The 21087-nt window shown below is 45.6% G+C and overlaps 1 protein-coding gene across 1 annotated transcript in view; it reads right to left on the bottom strand.

Moving 5' to 3' along the window:
• The window catches only part of TRPV1 (transient receptor potential cation channel subfamily V member 1), a 101791-nt gene that overhangs the window by 26768 nt on the left and 53936 nt on the right, over nt 1-21087 (bottom strand). The window contains exon 13 of the mRNA XM_040422107.1: nt 15019-15146. Coding sequence (XP_040278041.1) covers nt 15019-15146 — 128 coding nt within the window. The remainder of the gene's footprint in view (nt 1-15018; nt 15147-21087) is intronic.

Here is a 21087-nt window from a genome sequence, read left to right on the forward strand (position 1 = left end):
AGCGGATTAGGTCTGGATGCATTGCGGATGCGTTCAGTGAAAAATGAGCGATTTCGCAAGCAAGTTCATTCAGTTTAGTATCCGATCGCGTTCAGTTTTTAGATAAAAAACTGAAGGTATACAAACAACATCTCTTAGCAACCATCTGTAAAAAACACATCACATCCGCACTTAAAAACCAACGCTCATGTACACAGACCCATTGAAATGAATGGGTCCGGATTCAGTGCGAGCGCAATGCGTTGGCATCACGCATTGCACCCGCGCTGAATACTCGCTTGTGTGAAAGGGACCTAACAGTATGTTCCCACATGACAGAAATGCCACGGACTTGCGGTCTTGGATTTTCTCGCAGCAAATCCGCAGCGCTGTACAGTACCAACAAAGTGGATGACAAATCTTATGCACATGCTCCGTCAAAAATTTGCATCATAAATTGACCTGCGATGCGGATTCGAAATCTGCAATATGTCAATTTATGCTGCGGATCTCCACTGTGGATTTCACCCTTTGCAGTGGAGAGAGTGAAATCCACAGCCATTTTTTATAATGAAGTTTTTGTTATGGATTGGTGGCCAAATCTGCAGCAGAGTTTTCTGCTCCATTTTCTGACATGTGTGGATGTGCCCTTAGGGCTGTTTCACACGAGCAAGTCCATTGTGGGAATCACGCTCCGTGTATGAGTGTGATCCTCCGCTCTGGACTTGCAGGAACGCACGGCATTATCATGATTTATAATGTGTCTCTGCTTGACCTTATTTCTACAGAATCATACTATAAGCTTTATGTCACTATGATTCTGTGGAAAAAAGGCCATGCAGAGACACATAGCATTATAAATCCCGATAATGCTGTACGCTCCTGCAAGTCCAGAGCGGAGGATCACACTCATACACGGAGCGTGATTCCCGCAATGGACTCGCTCGTGTGAAACAGCTCTTAGGGTTATGCCCCTCCTCGTACTAACACGTATTATAGAGCTTTCGCCTCCACCCTTTGGACTCAGTTCACCATTATTCAACAGTAATGGGAAATCACAGAGACATGCTCAATGGTCAGTATACAGAGAAGAGGTCCAGTAACTTATTTTAATAGTTCATAGTTACATATTTAATATGGTTGAAAAAAAAACATACGTAACTATGTATGAGGGATTGTTTTTTGCAGGACAAGTTGTATTTTCTAATGGAACCATTTAAAGGGAGTCTGTCACCAGTGGAGTACATAGAGAAGTAAGGGCCCCATAGCAAGGATCAAACCAGACCCTCCCCACACAGGACAGAAGGTTTTCTGCTTATACCCTTTCCAATCATTTTTGGGCCATTTTTCCACTGCCTCATTTAAACAACTAAACTTAAAGTTTTTCCTTTAGAGGGTAGAGTCCTGACCAAGTTTTCACCCCCAGTAGAAGAGGAGATAATCCCAACTAAGACTGGGGCGCCCTCTTGCCCTAGGCCCCATAGCAGTTGCATGGTCTGCCGCTATGGTAAATATGTCTGTCACCAACTTGTCATGCTTACATTGCGTTCTTGCACACACATGCACGATAATAACTAGAGATGAGCGAATCAAAGCTGACAAAGTGGAATTCGTTCCAAATTTCAGGAAAAATTTGATTCGCACCGAATGCGAATTTCCTCGTGCTTCGTGGTAACGAATCACATTTTTTCCTAAAATGGCTGCTGCACGTGTGAGGACAGGGCAAGGAACTCTGGGAAGGCGGGATCACCCACAATGCCATGCATGCAGCCAATCAGCAGCCAGCCCTGTGATGTCACAGCCCTATAAATAGCGGCAGCCATCTTAGATTCTGCCATTTACCAGTTTACTTAGTGCAGGGAGAGACCATTGCAGGCGCTAGGGACAGTGATAGAAAAAACGTCATGTGCTAAGAAAAAAAACGATTTACAAGTGCAGGGAAAGATTATTCAAGGTGTAGGGAAAGGATAGGGAGGAATCATTCCACAGCGTTTCTGTTGAACAGGGCTCAGTAGGGGAGGTGACAGCCTGGGTAATATTACACCGTGCTGCACTGACTGGGGATCCAAATTGCCATTATACAGCTCTGTAATTTCAGCACACCGTTCTTATTAGGGTGCAAGTGCTGTTTGATACAGGCATTAACAGGGTTTATTACAAGGAAATATTTCTACGTTTTTTTTGCCCTAGTGCGGTGCAGTTATATGTTCTAAAGCATGTTATATGTTATTAGCCGTTTTGTGGTGAAGTGTGAAAATTACAGCCATTTTTGTCGTGTATTAGTGGCAAAAGTAAAATATATTTGCCGCTCAGAGGTGCAGTTATCTGATTTAAAGCCCTTTTTTGCGTGTATTAGTGGAAAAAGGAAAATATATATTTGCCACTCAGCGGTGCAGTTATCTGATTTAAAGCCCTTTTTTGCGTGAATTAGTGGAAAAAGGAAAAAATTTATTTGCTGCTCAGCAGTGCAGTTATCTGTTTTAAGGCCCTTTTTTGCGTGCATTAGTGGAAAAAGTAAAAATATATTTGACGCTCAGCGGTGCAGTTATCTGATTTAAAGCCCTTTTTTGCGTGAATTAGTGGAAAAAGGAAAAATATATTTGCCGCTCAGCGGTACAGTTATCTGTTTTAAAGCCCTTTTTTTTCGTGTATTAGTGGAAAAAGGAAAAATATCTTTGCCGCTCAGCGGTGCAGTGATATATTCTAAAGCTCAGTTTGCTGTGTATTAGTGGCGAAATAAAAAAAATTTCGCCATTCAGCGTTGCACTTATCTGTTGAAAAGCCTTTTGTGTAAGGGTACTTTCTTCAGTTCAGTCACTGTACGTTTTTTGTACGGAGAAAATTTTCTCCGTCCAAATTTCCGGAACACTTGCCGGAATGCCGACATAATTTTCCATTAAAATGCATTAATGCCGGATTCAGCCCCAAGTGTTCTGCAAAAACGTAACCTTTAACCTTTAAGCGCAGACCTTTAAAAATCTGAAAAAGATAAATACCAGATCCTTTTTTCCGGATTACAACTGGAGAGACTGATCCTCTATTGAAATGCATTTGTGAGACAGATCCGCATCCGGCTCCGTCTACAAATGGTGTCCGTTTGCATACAGATTGTAGGATCCGGCAGGCAGTTCCGGCGATGGAACTGCATGCCGGAATCCAACAACGCAAGTGTGAAAGTACCCTAAAAGTAGAAAAAAATTAGGGCCTAATTGCCATTCTGCGGTGCAGTGAAATATTCTAAAGCCCAGTTTGCTGTGTATTAGTGGCAAAATAAAAATATATTCACCATCCAGCATTGCACTTATCTGTTAAAAAGCATTTTGTGTAGTGTAAAAATAGAAAAAAATTAGGGCCTAATTGCCGTTCAGCGGTTCAGTGAGATAATTTACAGCCCTGTTTGCCATGTATTAGTGGCGAAATAAAAATATATTCGCCGTCCAGCGTTGCACTTTTTTGTTGAAAAGTCTGTTGTGTTGAAAAAAATTAGGGCCTAATTGTCGTTCAGCGGTGCAGTGATATATTCTAAAGCCCTGTTTGCTGTGTATTAGTGGCGAAATAAAAAATATTTGATCTAACATTTGGTTATTTGATCCAACAGTATGTGAGGCAGAGAAGCGGCAGGCCCTGCACAGGGGAGTGGCGAAGGCCTAAATGTTTCTGGCGCATGCAGAGGTCGCAGCAGAGTAAGGGGCCATGGCATCAGGGGTCACTTCGAGAGGCCTGAGCTCCCAGTGTCAGCTGGCGGTCGTGTCGTGACCAGCAACCCAGCGTTCTAGAATGGTTGACTCGATCTTTGACTTCGTCGCAAGTGACATCAGACACAAACCTTAGTTGGCATGGCCCGGGAGCAGGCCCTGTGCCCTCACCTATCCTCAACCTGCCTCTGTCCCTTTCTGTTCCATCACCGCGAGAAGTATTATATGCTGTAGGCTCAGATCCACTTTTCAGCGAGGAAGAGCTACTAGAGGACAGTCAGCAGCTACTGCCCAGCCAAGATGTGGAGGAGACATCCGCTTCCTCCGCTAGGCAAGTAGTGATGAGGACAGTTGCATGGGAGCTGGTGTTGAGAGCGGTCAGGATCCTGACCCAGAGACGGTTGAGGAGGACATCAGTGATGTGCAGACAGTACTCGATGATGATGTAGCTGATCGCACTTGGGAGCCGGGTGACGAAGGAGCTTCATCATCATCGGGAGAAGAGGGTGTCAGCTTGCCTGTTAGCCAAAGCCAGCAAGTCGCTAGCGTGGGCGGGAGTCAGTAGGGTGGCAGCAGTGGAAGGTCGGTAGCCAAACGTGCCCGTGGTAGACCACCCGCTCCGGGGGAGCCTACCTGCCCGGGAAGTAGCAGTGCAGGGGCTCAAGGAGGAAATGGCGGTAGCAGTCATTGCGTAGTGTTGGGGGTAAAATCACCTACTTGGCCGCTGGAGGAGGTGAACGTGGCCATATGTAGAATCTGTGGACAGAGGGTGAAGCATGGCAAGGGTGCCAATGTTGGCACTACGGCCCTGCGTCAACATAGGCAGCGTCGCCATAAAGAGGCCTGGGAGAACCGTGGCTCCGATGTGGTGGTCCAGCCTGCCACAGCAACCGCTGCATCACCCACTGGCACGCACCTGGTTTACTGGCAGTCAAGGCTCCACCATCTCAGCCGAAGGGAGCTGTCTGTCCTTCCCTGTCACGGTGAGGAGTGGGGGAAACCCCCTACCGTACAGTGTAAAAGGATAAAGGAAAGCTGCTAGGCCAGGATGCCGGGATCAGGTCACCTCCTAAAGTGTCCCTAATCCTCTCCCTAACTCCTCACTGTATAAGCGGACCTGGATGGTAGGACGGCTCATACCCAGGATACCTTTGGCCCTGAGTCGCCCTGATAATCCCTTTCATAGGAGCAGGGGAGAGACGACCGGTTCTTCCAAGACACGGTAGAACAGGAGTCTCAAATGGCCTAGTTGCAAGGAAAAGTAGGAGACTGTATGCAGTAACAAAATCGGCAGGTAAGTACACAGAAACACACTTACCTGACGCAGCCACCATGACTGGAACCCGTGCATAAGTACAGGAGCCCACACACCAAACAGGACACCGTACCAACAACACCAAACACACAGATATCCAGCACACCAGATACACCAGATGCCCCATGCCGCAAGGTGCACAGCAGCCCCAGGCAGCGCTGCATACAGGCTTATGGTTCACCCCTCCGGGAAACCAGCCCCCTTCTGGAGGTACACAACACAGAAACAAGTCTAGCAAACATGCTGAACTACAAACACCAAGGGACCAGACATGTAACAACCATTAGAAAAGACAACAACTACCCATACATAAACATCACCAAACATATGCAAGGGTAGTGAAGGGAGGACAGAGGGATGACAACAGAGAGACATCGCAGGAGACATCGATGTCCCACTAAGTGGCCCTCAAGGACTGGGCAGACAGAACACCCTGGACTAGAGCAGAGCTCCAGCACCAACGACGGCTGGAGTATAACTGACTCCAGCAAGGGAGCCACAGGTAATAAAACCCAAGTGACCACACCCAGCCAGAGAGTTAACCCTTCCAGCATCAGAGGAGGAACCAGGAGAAGGGGAGCAAAGAACACACATGCAGACAACCATGCGTTGCCCCTGGCAACCAGCATGTACGGCAAAGGTGTTACAGCGTACAACACCGAGGCCATGACATTCCCATCATCTGCCGGTCCTGATGCTCCTGCTCCTCGTCACGCATTCCATCAGCAATTGATCACCGAAGCGATTGCCAAGAAACAAAAGTATGCGTGCACTCATCCAACGCAGAAGTCAAACGTGCTCCTGGCCAAGTTGCTGATGCTGGTCCCTCCCTTTCCAAATGGTGGACTCTGCACCTTTCAGAGAACTGATGGCTTGTGCTGAGCCGAGGTGGAGAGTCCCGAGCCGTCATTTCTTTGCCAAAAAGGCAGTACCAGCCCTGCACAAATATGTAGAAGAGAAGGTGGTCCAGTCTTCGAGCCTGTTGGTGTCTGCCAAAGTGCACAGCAGCGCCGAAGTGTGGAGTTGTAACTACGGTCAGGGACAGTACATGTCCTTTACGGCCCACTGGGTGAATGTGGTTCCTGCACAGCCACACTAGCAACTTGGGCAGGTGACGCCGCTTCCGACTCCACGTTGCCAGACCGTTGGTCCAGTGTCCGCCTCTGCCTTCTCATCCTCCACCGTGTCCTCAGCCTCCACTGCAGGGACAATGCAAAGTGCCCCTCCAGCATACCACATGTGCAGGGCACAGTGGTGTCACGCTGTTCTGCATCTCGTTTGCCTGGGTGAATGGAGTCACATAGAGGAGGAACTGCTCCATGTCCTTCAGCAAGAAATTGAATGCTGGCTTTCTCCGCGACAACTCAAAATCGGAACCATGGTGACCGACAATGGGAAGAACATTATGTTGGTGCTGCGTCAAAGAGGGCTGAGCCATGCGCCCTGCATGGCACACGTGTTCAATCTGGTTGTCAAGCGGTTCCTGAAGTCTTCCACCCATCTGCAAGACATCCTAAAAATGGCCAGGAAACTTTGCATGCACTTCAGCCACTCGTACACCGCAAAGCACACCCTCCTCGAGCTGCAGCGGCAGAATGGTATCCCCCAACATAGGCTGATATGCAACGTTTCCACCAGTTGGAATTCCAGCCTCCATATGTTGGACCGACTGTACGAACTGAGAAAGGCCATAAACGATTTCCTGATGATCCAAGCGGACTGGAATGCGTGACACCTGCAGTTTGGTCAGGTACTTTGAGGAGGCCACGTTATTTGTCAGTCGCCAGAACTACACAACGTGATTCCACTGCTTCATGTCCTGGAACAGATGATGGTAAATCTGGCTAGTCAGGGGACTGGAGACGTGGTGCCTAGATCTCACGGCCACATGAGCCCTGTGGGGGCTGAACTGAACTGGAGGAGGAGGAGGACATTGGAGCACAAGCAATGTGTAGCGAAATGGGTGGTTTTGCTACACAGGAGACAAGAGAGGAGGAGCAGGAGCAGCCAGAGGAGCTACAGGGCGATGAGTAAGATGAGGCAGAGGACCCAGACCCACTGTGGCAGTATGCAGTGGAGATGGAGACAGGGAGTCCCTCTGAGTCACTTGCGCAAATGGCCCGCTGCATGCTCACTTGCTTGGGTTGGCCGCTGCCTATCTGCGCCATCGTCCATCCTCTCGCAGTTCTGACCGGGGGGGGCCCTCTGCGCTCGCGTTCCACTGCCATGGCTGCTGGGGAGGAGTGGGGTGGCAGGAGCAGTACCAGCTCCATCAGCAGCAGCCTGAGTCTAGAGTCGCTGATGAGCAGCTTTCTTCACCCGCCTAGTGAAGAAACTACTCACTGGCAGCAGCATCTTGACTTGGAGCAGAACCTGAACCAGCAGGTGGTGGCATACTTGGAGTGCACCCTGCCAGCCATCATTGAAGATCCGCTGGACTACTGAGCAACCAAATTTGATTTGCGGCCGCAACTGGCCGAGTTTGCCCTGGAAAAGCTGTCCTGCCCGGCCAGTAGTGTGGCATCAGAGCAGGTGTTTAGTGCGGCGGGGGCTATAGTCACCCCAAGGAGAACTCGCCTGTCCATCCAAAATGTGGAGAGACTGACCTTTGTCAAGATGAATCAGGCATGGATCAGCCAGGATTTCCACCCACCAATTCCTGATGCATCAGACTAAATCATCCACGGTGCCACACCAACACTTTGACAAAAGAGACCGGTTTCTTCTGGCTACCTGCCTCAGCTACTATTCTGATGCTGCCACCCGCCTGATGCCACACATCTGATGCCAAGTGCTTCTTCTTTCACCCACCATCTTCAGCGGGTACTGGTATTGCCACCCACCTCCACAATATGTCACCTTGCCACTCTGTGGCCTCCTAATGCTGCCGCCACCTCCACACTATGTCACCTTGCCACACTCTGGTGTTCTCATGCTGCTTTCACCTCCCCTCTATGTCACCTTGACACTCTGTGGCCTCCTGATGCTGCCGCCACACCCACACTATGTCACCTTGCCACTCTGTGGTCTCCTGATGCTGCTCCTACCTCCACTCTATGTCACCTAGACATTCTGTGGCCTCCTGATGCTGCCGCCACCTCCAAACTATGTCACTTTGCCACTCTGTGATCTCCTCATGCTGCTGACACCTACACACTCTGTAAATGTGCCACTCTGTGGCCTCCTGATGCTGCCGCCACCTCCACACTCTGTCATTGTGCCACTCTATGGCCTCCTGATTAGGGATCGACCGATTATCGGTTTTACCGATATTGTCGGCCGATATTCAGGATTTTCAAAGTTATCTGCATTTATTTTGCCGATATACTGATAACGAATCGGGAACAAGGATCGGGCGATCCGTGTTCCCTCAGAAGCACAGGGGAGAAGGAAGCAGTGTCTCCCTCCCCCCTGTGCCACTGCCACCAATGAAAGGAGAGAGTAGAAGAGAAGGGGAGGGGCTGTGGCCACTGTGCCACCAATGATGTTAACTCACTCATTCATTCAAATTCAACAGGAGGTGGGAGCTGGCTGCAGAATCATATAGCCGCACCCGACCTCTATGACAAGTAGCTGTGATCCGCAGCAGTTAACCCCTGCCACACCTTAGGGGTTAACTGCCGCAGATCGCAGCTACTGCTCATAGAGGTCGGGTGCGCTATATGTGTCTGCAGCCAGGACCCGCCTCCTGTATATGAATTAATGGGCGAGTTATCTTCATTGGTGGCTCAGTGCGCCCTCTCCCCCCCCAACCCCAGTATTAAAAACATTGGTGGCGCAGTGCGCCCCCCACCCAAGCCCCCCAGTATTAATCATTGGTGGCAGTGGCAGCTTCTGATCGGAGCCCCAGCAGTGTAAGCCTGGGGCTCCGATTGGGTACCATGGCAGCCAGGACGCTATTGAAGCCCTGGCTGCCATAGTCAGCTCCCTGCTGCCGTGTGCACAAAGCACAAGGCAGCAGGGAGAGTGTGAAGTTCTATTCACCCTAATAGAGATCTATCAGGGTGAATAGGACAAGGATTCTAGCCCCTAAGGGGGCTAAAAGTTAGTAAAAAAAAAAAAAGTTAAAAGAAACACAAACACCAAAATATTAAGTATAAATGAAAAAGAAAGATTTACAAAAAAAAAGCTACACGTTAACAATAAACATGTTCATGATCAGCAGATTTGTGTAGGATTTTTTGTTTTTTCAAAAATGAAAATGCATAGAATATCGGTATAAATTATCGGCTATCGGCTTGAAAGTTTGCAGATTATCGGTATCAGCTCTAAAAAATCTATATCGGTCGAACCCTACTCCTGATACTGCCGCCACCACCACACTCTGTCATTGTGCCACTCTGTGGCCTCATCATGCTGCTTCAACCTCACCACTATGTCATAGGGCACTCTGTGGACTTCTCATGCTGTTACCACCCTCCCCACTTTATGACTGGGCCACTATTTAGCCTTTTTGGCTTGGCTGACATCATCATTTATTTGACCCTTCTTCCGATCTGTCAGACGGAAGTTAAAATGATACACACAACGGATCCTCTCTGTGTAGCAGCTGTAAGGCCTGTATGGTTCCATCAGAATTAGCTTAGAATTTGGTAGCCAAAAGCAGGAGTGGGTACAAAACACAGAAGACTTGCAAATATTCAGTTCACGTGTCATCTCTGTTTTGGATCCACTCATGTTTTTTTTTTTGGCATTAGCAATACTGATGGATTACTGACCAAATGCTGACCGAGTTGAGGCGGATGCTCAACAGACAGGATCATTTTTTTTGTGGGTTATCTTTCGGATGGATCAGAGGAAGGGCAAATTAATCAGTGACGTCAACACAAACTTACTGCTGACACCCTCTCCACTCTGTCGGGGAGCTCTACTTGTATAAGCGTTTAATAGAACAGGTTCTGTTGACATCTATGTGGAATCAGCTGATGACGGTGTAAAAGGAGTGCGCTTCTTCTTGGTGCTAACATCGACCTGTAAGGCTGAGTTCATACTTGAGTTATTTGGTCAGTTTTGGCCCCGTGACTGCCCAAATAAGTGAAGTGTGCAGTGATTCTAAGAGCGACGCCTGTCATCTGCATGTCATACTGACTCAGTATTGTTTCACTACCACAGCAGACTCCCCATGCGTGTTACTGCAAGGCACAGTGTTCTACATCACTGTAAAGACTCTCTGCAGCCAGGAAATAGCCGTTTTTTAACGTAATTTGCCGCAAATAAATTCGGAACGCCACCCCTGGGTACTTGCGAGCCCTCATTTGCATACCATTATAACCTTGTGTTTGCAGCTTTACAAAATTGCACCAAAACAAGAAAGGTACTGTTATTATCGTGCGTGGGTGTGCAAGAACGCAATGTAAGCAGTGTAGAACATGAAAAGTTGGTGACAGACTGCCTTTAACATTGCATCCAATGTAGTGGGAAGCTAGAAGAAAAATTCTAATTGGATGGAATTGGAAAAAACGCAATTCTGCCATCGTTTTATGGATTTAGAGTTTCCTACATGGTAAAACGGACCTGTTACCTTTACAGCAATACCACACACATATATATATATATATATATATATATATACACAGACCAAAAGTTTGGACACACCTTCTCATTCAAAGAGTTTTCTTTATTTTCATGACTATGAAGGCATCAAAACTATGAATTAACACATGTGGAATTATATACAGGGTGGGCCATTTATATGGATACACCTTAATAAAATGGGAATGGTTGGTGATATTAACTTCCTGTTTGTGGCACATTAGTATATGTGAGGGGGGAAACTTTTCAAGATGGGTGGTGACCATGGTGGCCATTTTGAAGTCGGCCATTTTGAATCCAACTTTTGTTTTTTCAATAGGAAGAGGGTCATGTGACACATCAAACTTATTGGGAATTCCACACGAAAAACAATGGTGTGCTTGGTTTTAACGTAACTTTATTCTTTCATGAGTTATTTACAAGTTTATGACCACTTATAAAATGTGTTCAATGTGCTGCCCATCGTGTTGGATTGTCAATGCAACCCTCTTCTCCCACTCTTCACACACTGATAGCAACACCGCAGGAGAAATGCTAGCACAGGCTTCCAGTATCCGTAGTTTCAGGTGCTGCACATCTTGTATCTTCACAGCATAGACAATTGCCTTCAGATGACCCCAAAGATAAAAGTCTAAGGGGGTCAGATCGGGAGACCTTGGGGGCCATTCAACTGGCCCACGACGACCAATCCACTTTCCAGGAAACTGTTCATCTAGGAATGCTCGGACCTGACACCCATAATGTGGTGGTGCACCATCTTGCTGGAAAAACTCAGGGAACGTGCCAGCTTCAGTGCATAAAGAGGGAAACACATCATCATGTAGCAATTTCGCATATCCAGTGGCCTTGAGGTTTCCATTGATGAAGAATGGCCCCACTATCTTTGTACCCCATATACCACACCATACCATAAATTTTTTTGTTCCAACAGTCTTGAAGGAGTTCCCAGAGATGCTTAGCACTTGTTGGCCCTTTTGCCTTCACTCTGCGGTCCAGCTCACCCCAAACCATCTCGATTGGGTTCAGGTCCGTTGACTGTGGAGGCCAGGTCATCTGGCGCAGCACCCCATCACTCTCCTTCATGGTCAAATAGCCCTTACTTTCAAAGTTTTCCCAATTTTTCGGCTGACTGACTGACCTTCATTTCTTAAAGTAATGATGGCCACTCATTTTTCATTACTTAGAATTTGTATTATGGCAAGAAAAAAGCAGCTAACAGTCTATTCAGTAGGACTATCAGCTGTGTATCCACCTGACTTCTCCTCAACGCAACTGATGGTCCCAACCCCATTTATAAGGCAAGAAATCCCACTTATTAAATCTGACAGGGCACACCTGTGAAGTGAAAACCATTTCAGGGGACTACCTCTTGAAGCTCATCAAGAGAATGCCAAGAGTGTGCAAAGCAGTAATCAAAAGCAAAAGCAAAAGGTGGCTACTTTGAAGAACCTAGAATATGACATATTTTCTGTTGTTTCACACTTGTTTGTTATGTATATAATTCCACACATGTTAATTCATAGTTTTGATGCCTTCAGTGTGAATCTACAATTTTCATAGTCATGAAAATAAAGAAAACTCTTTGAATGAGAAGGTGTGTCCAAACTTTTGGTCTGTACTGTATATTCCTTTAAAAATACAGATTTTGAATTTGCATTCCTATATTTCTGAAGTTTGAATTTTTATAAATTTTTTAACATATTAAGTCATCTTAGGGGACTTGAAAATGCCATCATTAGATTGCTTCTCCCATAGACTGCAATCAATACCATTGCAGTCTATGAGACATTCAATATGTTCCTATGGAGCTACCACAGAGAACGAATGGTTCCCTTGATTGCCACGTAGTGTAGCCTGAGGGGTTATATGTCTGCTATGGCCTCTGAGAGGTTAAGTGTCTATGATCAGCATTATTGCTAATTGCAGACATTGCCTCCAGGTGTCTGCTAAGCAAAACAGCAGAAATCCGGTGGCTTTAAAGTGCAGACTTCCGCTGTACATGTACAGGTGGATATCTTTGAGGGGGTGAAGGAACACAGATGTTATTCAGAAAATCTCCTATACATGAAGCAAATATGGTTCTTATTGCATGGCGTATTTTAATAGGGGCAATAAAGAGCATAAGAGACTGGCAAATGAATTCTTCTGTTTGGAGAAAGGACTAGACATTTGCTATGATTATTAAGGGTGCTGATAAGACACATCCAAAATGCATCAACTATTTAGACTGTGTCTGTTTGTATCTTTTTCACTTGGCTGATTTTGAACATGTTTCAATAAAAATTTTGGAAGTTTTTTCCACAACCGGAGGCTTTTCTTTTCTGCATTCACTTGGTGTTGGTGCTGCCTGCATTTTCTGTGCCTCGGGTTCCTATTTGTAACTTTGGATTTTTGCTAAGGACTAAACATTGGTAAATTTCACACAGGGTGACCTCATCATACTACTGTAATTACCCCATGGTTTGCCTTTTAGGCTTTTGTCCTATATTGTCCTCTGCCACAAGAGCTGATAATCTAATGTGCTGGGAGTCCTAAATTTCCCAAATGCCAGGTCCCTGCCACTTAACAAGAGGTTGGAAATAACGTACATTTTCAGCAGGGTAGATGGTCAGCTCACTCTTGGTGTCAATACATGATACTTGGCTAATATGTAGTCAGTTTTCCTACATAAGTGATCATCTGTCTGCTTATAGGAACCGTTCATGTATTGCTGCAAAACTAGTTAGGATTGTCAATCAGGACAATGTTTTACAGACACAGATGGAACTAAGAAAAGGTTGTAGTGGTTGTCGGGCATATTATTGTTGAGCCCTATAAGAAACTATTGATGCCTCTAAGGGGTCAGGATGGACAGAAAGGCAGATGAGTATCCAACAATATAAAAAATGCTCCTGCAAGTCTGGTGACCATACATTTTCTCACTTGCCATGTTCAGTTTGACTCACCCACACGGCAATCTTAATCTCCCAGCACTGGCAGGAGGTGTGCCTCTTAATAAATTAAGCGCATCTCTGCCCTGCCGTGCACCTAAAACTAAGGTCTACACAGCTAGGGGCTGGCATAGACTTCAGATATTACTATTTAGTGGGTCGCTTCGTTCTTAGCCGACAAGGCACTTAGGTTTACGGGGGCCTTTAGTTAGTGCACTCCCACTTTTTCTCAAGCCAAGACCATGCTCTTGTGTCCCCTTCTTTTGAGTTTCTTTGTTTTCTCTTGTCCTTCTCTGCTCTCTCTATATCTCCCGCATTTCCGCCTTTCTCTATCTCTTCTTAAATATTTTACGCTCAGTTGCAGCACCTTGTGTCTGACCGCTGACGGAGGGTCATGTGACCAGGAGAATCACCTCCATGTGATGTCTCCTCCATTCAAATGCACTGAATGCACTGCACCTGCCTTCTGCACTTGTACTATTGGGAGTTTAGTACAGGTGCAGTGTGTTAGAATGGAGGAGGCTGAGTGATGTGTCTGGTCACATGATACCCCCTTTAGTGGCCATCTTATGGACAGGACCTCTTAGCACAAAATCTCAGCAAAGTCTATATTAGTAAATGCCATATAGTCCTCTTATCTACACATTTGTCACAAGTAGCCAAAAAGTGGACAACCACTTTAACCACCAATAGTCACCCAACACCATACACATAAATGTTTATATATATATATATATATATATATATATACACACACACACACACATATATGTTACACACATATAAACATTGCACACAGATACATGCACATTACACATATATACTGTACATACCTATTACACACATGTACATACACACACAGTGGTCCCTCAAGTTACAATATTAATTGGTTCCAGGACGACCATTGGATGCTGAAACCATTGTAAGTTGAATAATTAGTTCCAAAGCCCCAAAATGTCATCCAAGATACCAGAAAATTAAGATTTAAGAAAAATAAGCAGATAACTAACTAAGAGAGATAAAACACGTCTTTACATATAACAGCCAGGAATAGCTGCTAACTAGAAACTACTACAGCTATTTCACCAGAGAAGTGGCCTTGATTGGATGGATCTGAGTCTGAGACATTGTATGTGGAGTCTAGTTTTAACTTACGATGGGTCAGAAAAGCCCACTGTATGTTGAAAATATTGTATCCTGAAGCCATTGTATCTTGAGGGATCAGTGTACTGTATATACACAGGCATACATACAAATGCAGGGCTTGAAGTCTGTGGTCTTTAATCTGAATTAATGTGGGGGTCTGATGAAGGGTTCTGAGTGGCTGATGAAGGGGAAATAGGCCTGCCCATGTGTCATTCATACGGAAAACTCTGCAAGTTGATGTGTGTGATATGCGTAAATTTGATGTCATTACGTCTGATGGTTAAATTATACTGTAATATCAGAGTAAGTATAACGTAATCAGTTGAGATGTGCGGCCACGTCAGCTTCCTCCAACCTACAAAGTAGCACCATGGGATTATGTATTTTTGTGGTCTCTGGTGACCTGGGGAAATTCTATTACCTGAAGCAACATCTGTAATCCTCCTTTCCATCAGGTGTCAGTCCCACCAGGACAGATTTTCCAGACCGGTACTTACTTGTGAAGTAGTTCAGGAAACTTTTTTCTATATCAAGAATAGTAATTGCTCTCTGGAAAAGAAACAGTTTATTTAAAGATTAAGTATTGCACGAGTGCTCATATCAAGCATCTGATACCGCTTCATCTCTTCTGCTACAGTACCTAACAAAGAATGAAAAACATGTTCTTTTTATCTTACCTTGATGAAGGAAAAAGGGGTTGTCTCACTTCAGCAAATGGCATTTAACATGTAGAGAAAGTTAATACAAGGCACTTACTAATGTATTGTTATTCATTTTTTCATCACATTATACACTGCTCGTATCCAGGGGTTATGACTAGAGATGATCGAATCAAAGTTGAAGAAGTTGATCCGAATTTCAGGAAAAATTTGATTTGTACAAATTTCCTCACGCTTCGTGATAACGAATCGCATTTCTTCCTAAAATGGCTGCTGCACATGTTAGGTCGTGGATCAAAGAACTCTGGGAACGAGGGATCTGTAAGCCGTGTACCGGGGTGGGCTCCCCAGGATACAGTGAAGTCACGAATGAGGAAAGCAATCCCAACACCAGCTTTTGCCAAAACAGAATTTTACTTACCGTATTTTTCGCCCTATAAGACGCACCAGCCCATAAGACGCACCTAGGTTTTTGAGGAAGAAAATAAGAAAAAAAATATTTGGAGCCAAAAGGTGTGCTTATGTTGGTCTGTTGATGACACTATTATGGGGGATCTGTGAATGATGCACTGTTATGGGGGTCTGTGGCTGACACTGTTATGGGGATCTGTGGATGGCACTGTTATGGGGGCATCTGTGGATGGCATGACACTGCTATGTGGGGGGATCTATGGATGGCACTGTTATAGGGGCATCTGTGGATGGCATGACACTGCTTTGGGGGGGTATCTGTGGATGACACATAAATAGCATCCACAGATCCCCCCTATAACAGTGTCCCTGTGTAGTGTGAATGACCCCCAATACAGGGGGTAGGGGACGGCATCTAGTTTTGTAATTGCAGCGGAGCCCGGTGCAGTCAATGTATTCTATTGCACCAGGCCCCGCTCACTGTAGTAATCTTATCGAAGTGTAGGCATTGTTTAACAATAGAATTAATCTTCATTCCAGCAGCCTGTACTACTGTACTTACTAACTTCCGGAGCAGGCAGGAGGCTGGGAGGAGCAGGCGCGGGACGTAGTGAGTTACGCTTCAGCCGCCCGCCATCCAGCCCAGCCTCCTGCCTGCTCCGGAAGTTAGTAAGTACAGTAGTACAGGCTGCTGGAATGAAGATTAATTCTATTATTAAACAATGCCTACACTTTGATAAGATTACTACAGTGAGCGGGGCCTGGTGCAATAGAATACAGTGACTGCATCGGGCCCCTCTGCCATTTCTAAACCAGATGCAGGCCCCCAGCCCCTCCTCCCTCCCCGCTGATACACCCTCTGGCCGCACTGTGCAGCATGCGGTCGGCGGTGTATCAGTGTAATTTGCAGCATTCGCCCCATAAGAAGCACTGCCATTTTCCCCCCACTTTTGGGGGGGGGGAAAGTGCGTCTTATAGGGCGAAGAATACGGAATGTGGCAATAGACACAACCACAAATGCTGAGAACATACAATAAATGTACATACACCCATCCCGAAGGCTGAGAACCTTGTGCTGCACAGCACGACGCCCTCCGATGGATGCAGGAGGAAAGGGCAGTAATTTACCTAATGGCGGGCACAACTAAACTGCCACACCTTACCTGTTATTACCCTAAAAGAACAAGAATCATTGTATGGGTGTGTGGTACGGGCTGGCCTGCGGTGCAGCACAACAGCTTACAATCTTACACAGATCTACAGTATTTCTCCTGCCATAACTGGTCCTGTAGCACGTTCCTGAGTATTCCTTCTGAGTGGGGATTTATCAGCTCTCCAAGGTAAAATGTTCCTTTAAGTTATGGAGTCCTTGCAATAAACAGTATTAACACAAACAGAAACCCTAACTAACTAACTACAGGCCTGGTCTCAGTCTCCAGGTGCCAACACTGTAATGAGGTGCATGCACGATCTTACTGACCCGGGTCTGCTTTGCATCTGCTGGTGACTCCAAACAGAACAAACGTCTCCCCAACAAGCATGCGGTACCGCAGTGTATGTTGCTTTGTTCCTCTGCTCTCATCAGTGTTCCTGGCTGCAATCTTCCTTCCTCTGGACAGGTTCAGGGTCTTGGACATGATCAGCTTCACTTAGCTGCAGCTCTGGTATCTGAGGGTTGCTCTCACACCTGAATGCCGTCAGACTCTCTGCTCACACAGCTCCTTAGCTTCAGCTCCCTCTAAGATGGCTCCTCTGTCTTACTCTTTCTCTCCAAACGTTGTGTAAACCCCACCTCTCTCATGAATATGGAAATATATGTGCAGTCTATAGTTGTGTTAGGAAACAGCGGCATCTTGTGGCCAAACAGCAGAATGTCAGTCCAGAACATTTAATTTAATCACACAAACAGTGTTCCGACAAGGAGAGCTGTTTCCCCATCTCACAGATCGCCCACAATGCCATGCATGCAGCCAGTCAGCAGCCAGCCAGCCCCTGTGATGTCACAACCCTATAAGTAGCCTCAGCCATCTTGAATTCTGCCATTTTCCAGTGTACTTAGTGCAGGGAGAGACATCAGCAGGCGCTAGGGACAGTGCTAAGAAAGACTTCATTGTGCTGAAAAAACTATTTACAAGTTCAGGGAAAGATTATTCAAGGTGTAGGGAAAGGATAGGGATGCATTATCTACGCTATAAAAGGAGAACAGGGTGCAATAGGAGAGTGTACAGCCTGGGTAATAGGAGCGATGCACTATATGATAGCTCAGTAATTCCAGCAAACCTTGCTTGTGATTGCGGTGCAAGTTCTGTGATACAGCCATTTACGGGGTGTATTAATAGGAAAGATACGTACATCCTATTAGCCGTTCTGCAGTGAAATTTGCTTGTTATCCTTTTTTTTGGGGGGGAGGGGTTAATACTAAAAAGAATACTTCTTAATTGCCGTTCTGCGGTGAAGTTACATTGTACTACAGGTATTTACGAGGTGTATTAATAGGAAATATACCTCCTGCTGCCACATCACCAATCTGTGGTCTCCTCATGCTGCTTCCACCTCACCACTATGTCATTGGGCCACTCTGTGGACTTCTCATGCTGTTCCCACCCTCCCCACTTCATGACTGGGCCACTATTTTGCCTTTTCCATTCCATTCATGTGTCATCTCTGTTTTGGATCCACTCCTGTTTCTTTTTGGCTTTAGCAATACTGATGGATTACTGACCATGTGCTGACCGAGTGAAGGCGGATGCTCAACAGACAGGATCCGTTTTTTGGGGTGTATTGTTCTGACGGATCAGAGGAAGGGCAAATTAATCAGTGAGGTCAACACAAACTTACTGCTGACACCCTCTCCACTCTGTCGGGGAGCTCTACTTGTATAAGCGTTTAATAGAACAGGTTCTGTAGACATCTATGTGGAATCAGCTGATGACGGTGTAAAAGGAGTGCGCTTCTTCTTGGTGCTAACATCGACCTGTAAGGCTGAGTTCCTACTTGAGTTATTTGGTCAGTTTTGGCCCCGTAACTGTCCAAATAAGTGAAGTGTGCAGTGATTCTAAGAGCTACGCCTGTCATCTGCATGTCATACTGACTCACAGTATTATTTTACTACCAAAGCAGACTCCCTATGCGTGTTACTGCAAGGCACAGTGTTCTACACCACTATAAAGACTCTCTGCAGCCAGGAAATAGCAGTTTATTACCGTAATTTGCCGCGATTAAATGCGGAACGCCGATCCTGGGTACTTGCAAGCCCTCATTTGCATACCATTATAACCTCATGTTTGCAGCTTTACAAAATTGGACCAAACCAAGAAAGGTACTGTTATTATCGTGCGTGTGTGTGCAAGAACGCAATGTAAGCAGTGTAGAACATGAAAAGTTGGTGACAGACTGCCTTTAACATTGCATCCAATGTAGTGGGAAGCTAGAAGAAAATTTCAAATTGGGTGGAATTGGAAAAAACGCAATTCTGCCATAGTTTTATGGATTTTGTTTTTACAGCGTTTCCCAAATGGTAAAACTGACCTGTTACCTTTATTCACTGGGTCAGTACTATTACAGCAATACCACATTTATATATATATATATATATATATATATATATAGACGCAGAAAAAGGGCAGCACTCCAATAAATAAAATAGCAAAAAACTTTATTTACCCATAAGGCTGTAGCGACGTTTCGGCTCTAACACAGGAGCCTTCCTCAAGCCTGTGTTAGAGCCGAAACGTCGCTACAGCCTTATGGGTAAATAAAGTTTTTTGCTATTTTATTTATTGGAGTGCTGCCCTTTTTCTACGTCTGCATTATTGGATTGGCTTTTATCCACATTGGGCTTTTTGCACCCTCCATTCCCTTTTTTCTGTGACGGTGCTGCCATCTTTTTTCTTTTTTCTTTTTTTATATATATATATATATATATATATATACACACCTTTGAAAATACTGATTTTGAATTTGCATTCCTATATTCTGAAGTTTGAATTTTTATTTTTTTTTAAACATATTAAGTCATCTTAGGGGACTTGAAAATGCCACCATTAGATTGCTTCTCCCATAGACTGCAATGAATTACCATTGCAGTCTATGAGACATTCAATATGTTCCTATGGAGCCCTGTCACAGGCAGCATTCCATAGGAATGTATTGCTCAAGGCTACCACAGAGAACGAATGGTTCCCTTGATTGCCACGTAGTGTAGCCTTTAACGTCTGGGAGCGCAGCGCTCCCAGAAGAAAGCCACGGCATCTGAGGGGTTATATGTCTGCTATGGCCTCTGAAAGGTTAAGTGTCTATGATCAGCATTATTGCTAATTGCAGACATTGCCTCCAGGTGTCTGCTGTGCAAAACAGCAGAAATCCGGTGGCTTTAAGGCTGGGTTCACACTTGAGCGTTTTACAGCGCGTTCAAACGCGCTGTAAAACGCTCAACACATGAAAACCAATGCTTCCCTATGGCCCTGGTTCTCACTTGAGCGTTTTACAGCGCATTTGAACGCGCTGAAAAATGCCCTACTCTCAAAAAAGTTCTTGAGCTTCTTTGGGGCGTTTTGTCGCGCGTTTGCGGCCATAGGAACGCGCAAATATGTTCTTTTGCGCGTTTGTGACCAGAAAAACGCGCGTACGAACACACGTTTGGCACATAGCAACAGGCAATAAAAGGCCACACCCTAGTGAGAGGCAAATGTCTAGCCTGACCAAGATGGAGGAAGCAGGCTGTGATAGTGAGACACTGATCAGGCTTGTGCAGGCAAAACGCTGCCTGTATGACATCCAAGATGCTAAATACAAAAACAGGAGAAGCAGGGCTGTATATAGACAGGGCTGTATTTTCATTGGACAACACTGCTGTCAATCACACAAACGCGCGTAATACGCGCATTGACTATGAACAAAAACACGCATAAAACGCGCGACAAAAACACGCATAAAACGCGCATATCAAATACGCTCAAGTGTGAACCCAGCCTAAAGTGCAGACTTCCGCTGTACATGTACAGGTGGATATCTTTGAGGGGGTGAAGGAACACAGATGTTATTCAGAAAATCTCATATATATGGAGCAAATATGGTTCTTATTTAAAGGCGTATTTTAATAGGGGCAATAAAGAGCATAAGAGACTGGCAAATGAATTCTTCTGCTGCACGGTTCTTTATACCTGGCGCTAACATCGACCTGTAAGACTGAGTTCACACTTTAGTTATTTGGTCAGTTTTGGCCCCGTAACTGCCCAAATAAGTGAAGTGTGCAGTGATTCTAAGAGCGACGCCAGTCATCTGCATGTCATACGGACTCACAGTATTGTTTCACTACCACAGCAGACTCCCTATGCGCGTTACTGCAAGGCACAGTGTTCTACACCACTATAAAGGCTCTCTGCAGCCAGGAAACAGCTGTTTTTAACGCAATTCACCGC

The sequence above is a fragment of the Bufo bufo genome, chromosome 3 (assembly GCF_905171765.1).
Source record: "Bufo bufo chromosome 3, aBufBuf1.1, whole genome shotgun sequence".
Classification (NCBI taxonomy): domain Eukaryota; kingdom Metazoa; phylum Chordata; class Amphibia; order Anura; family Bufonidae; genus Bufo; species Bufo bufo.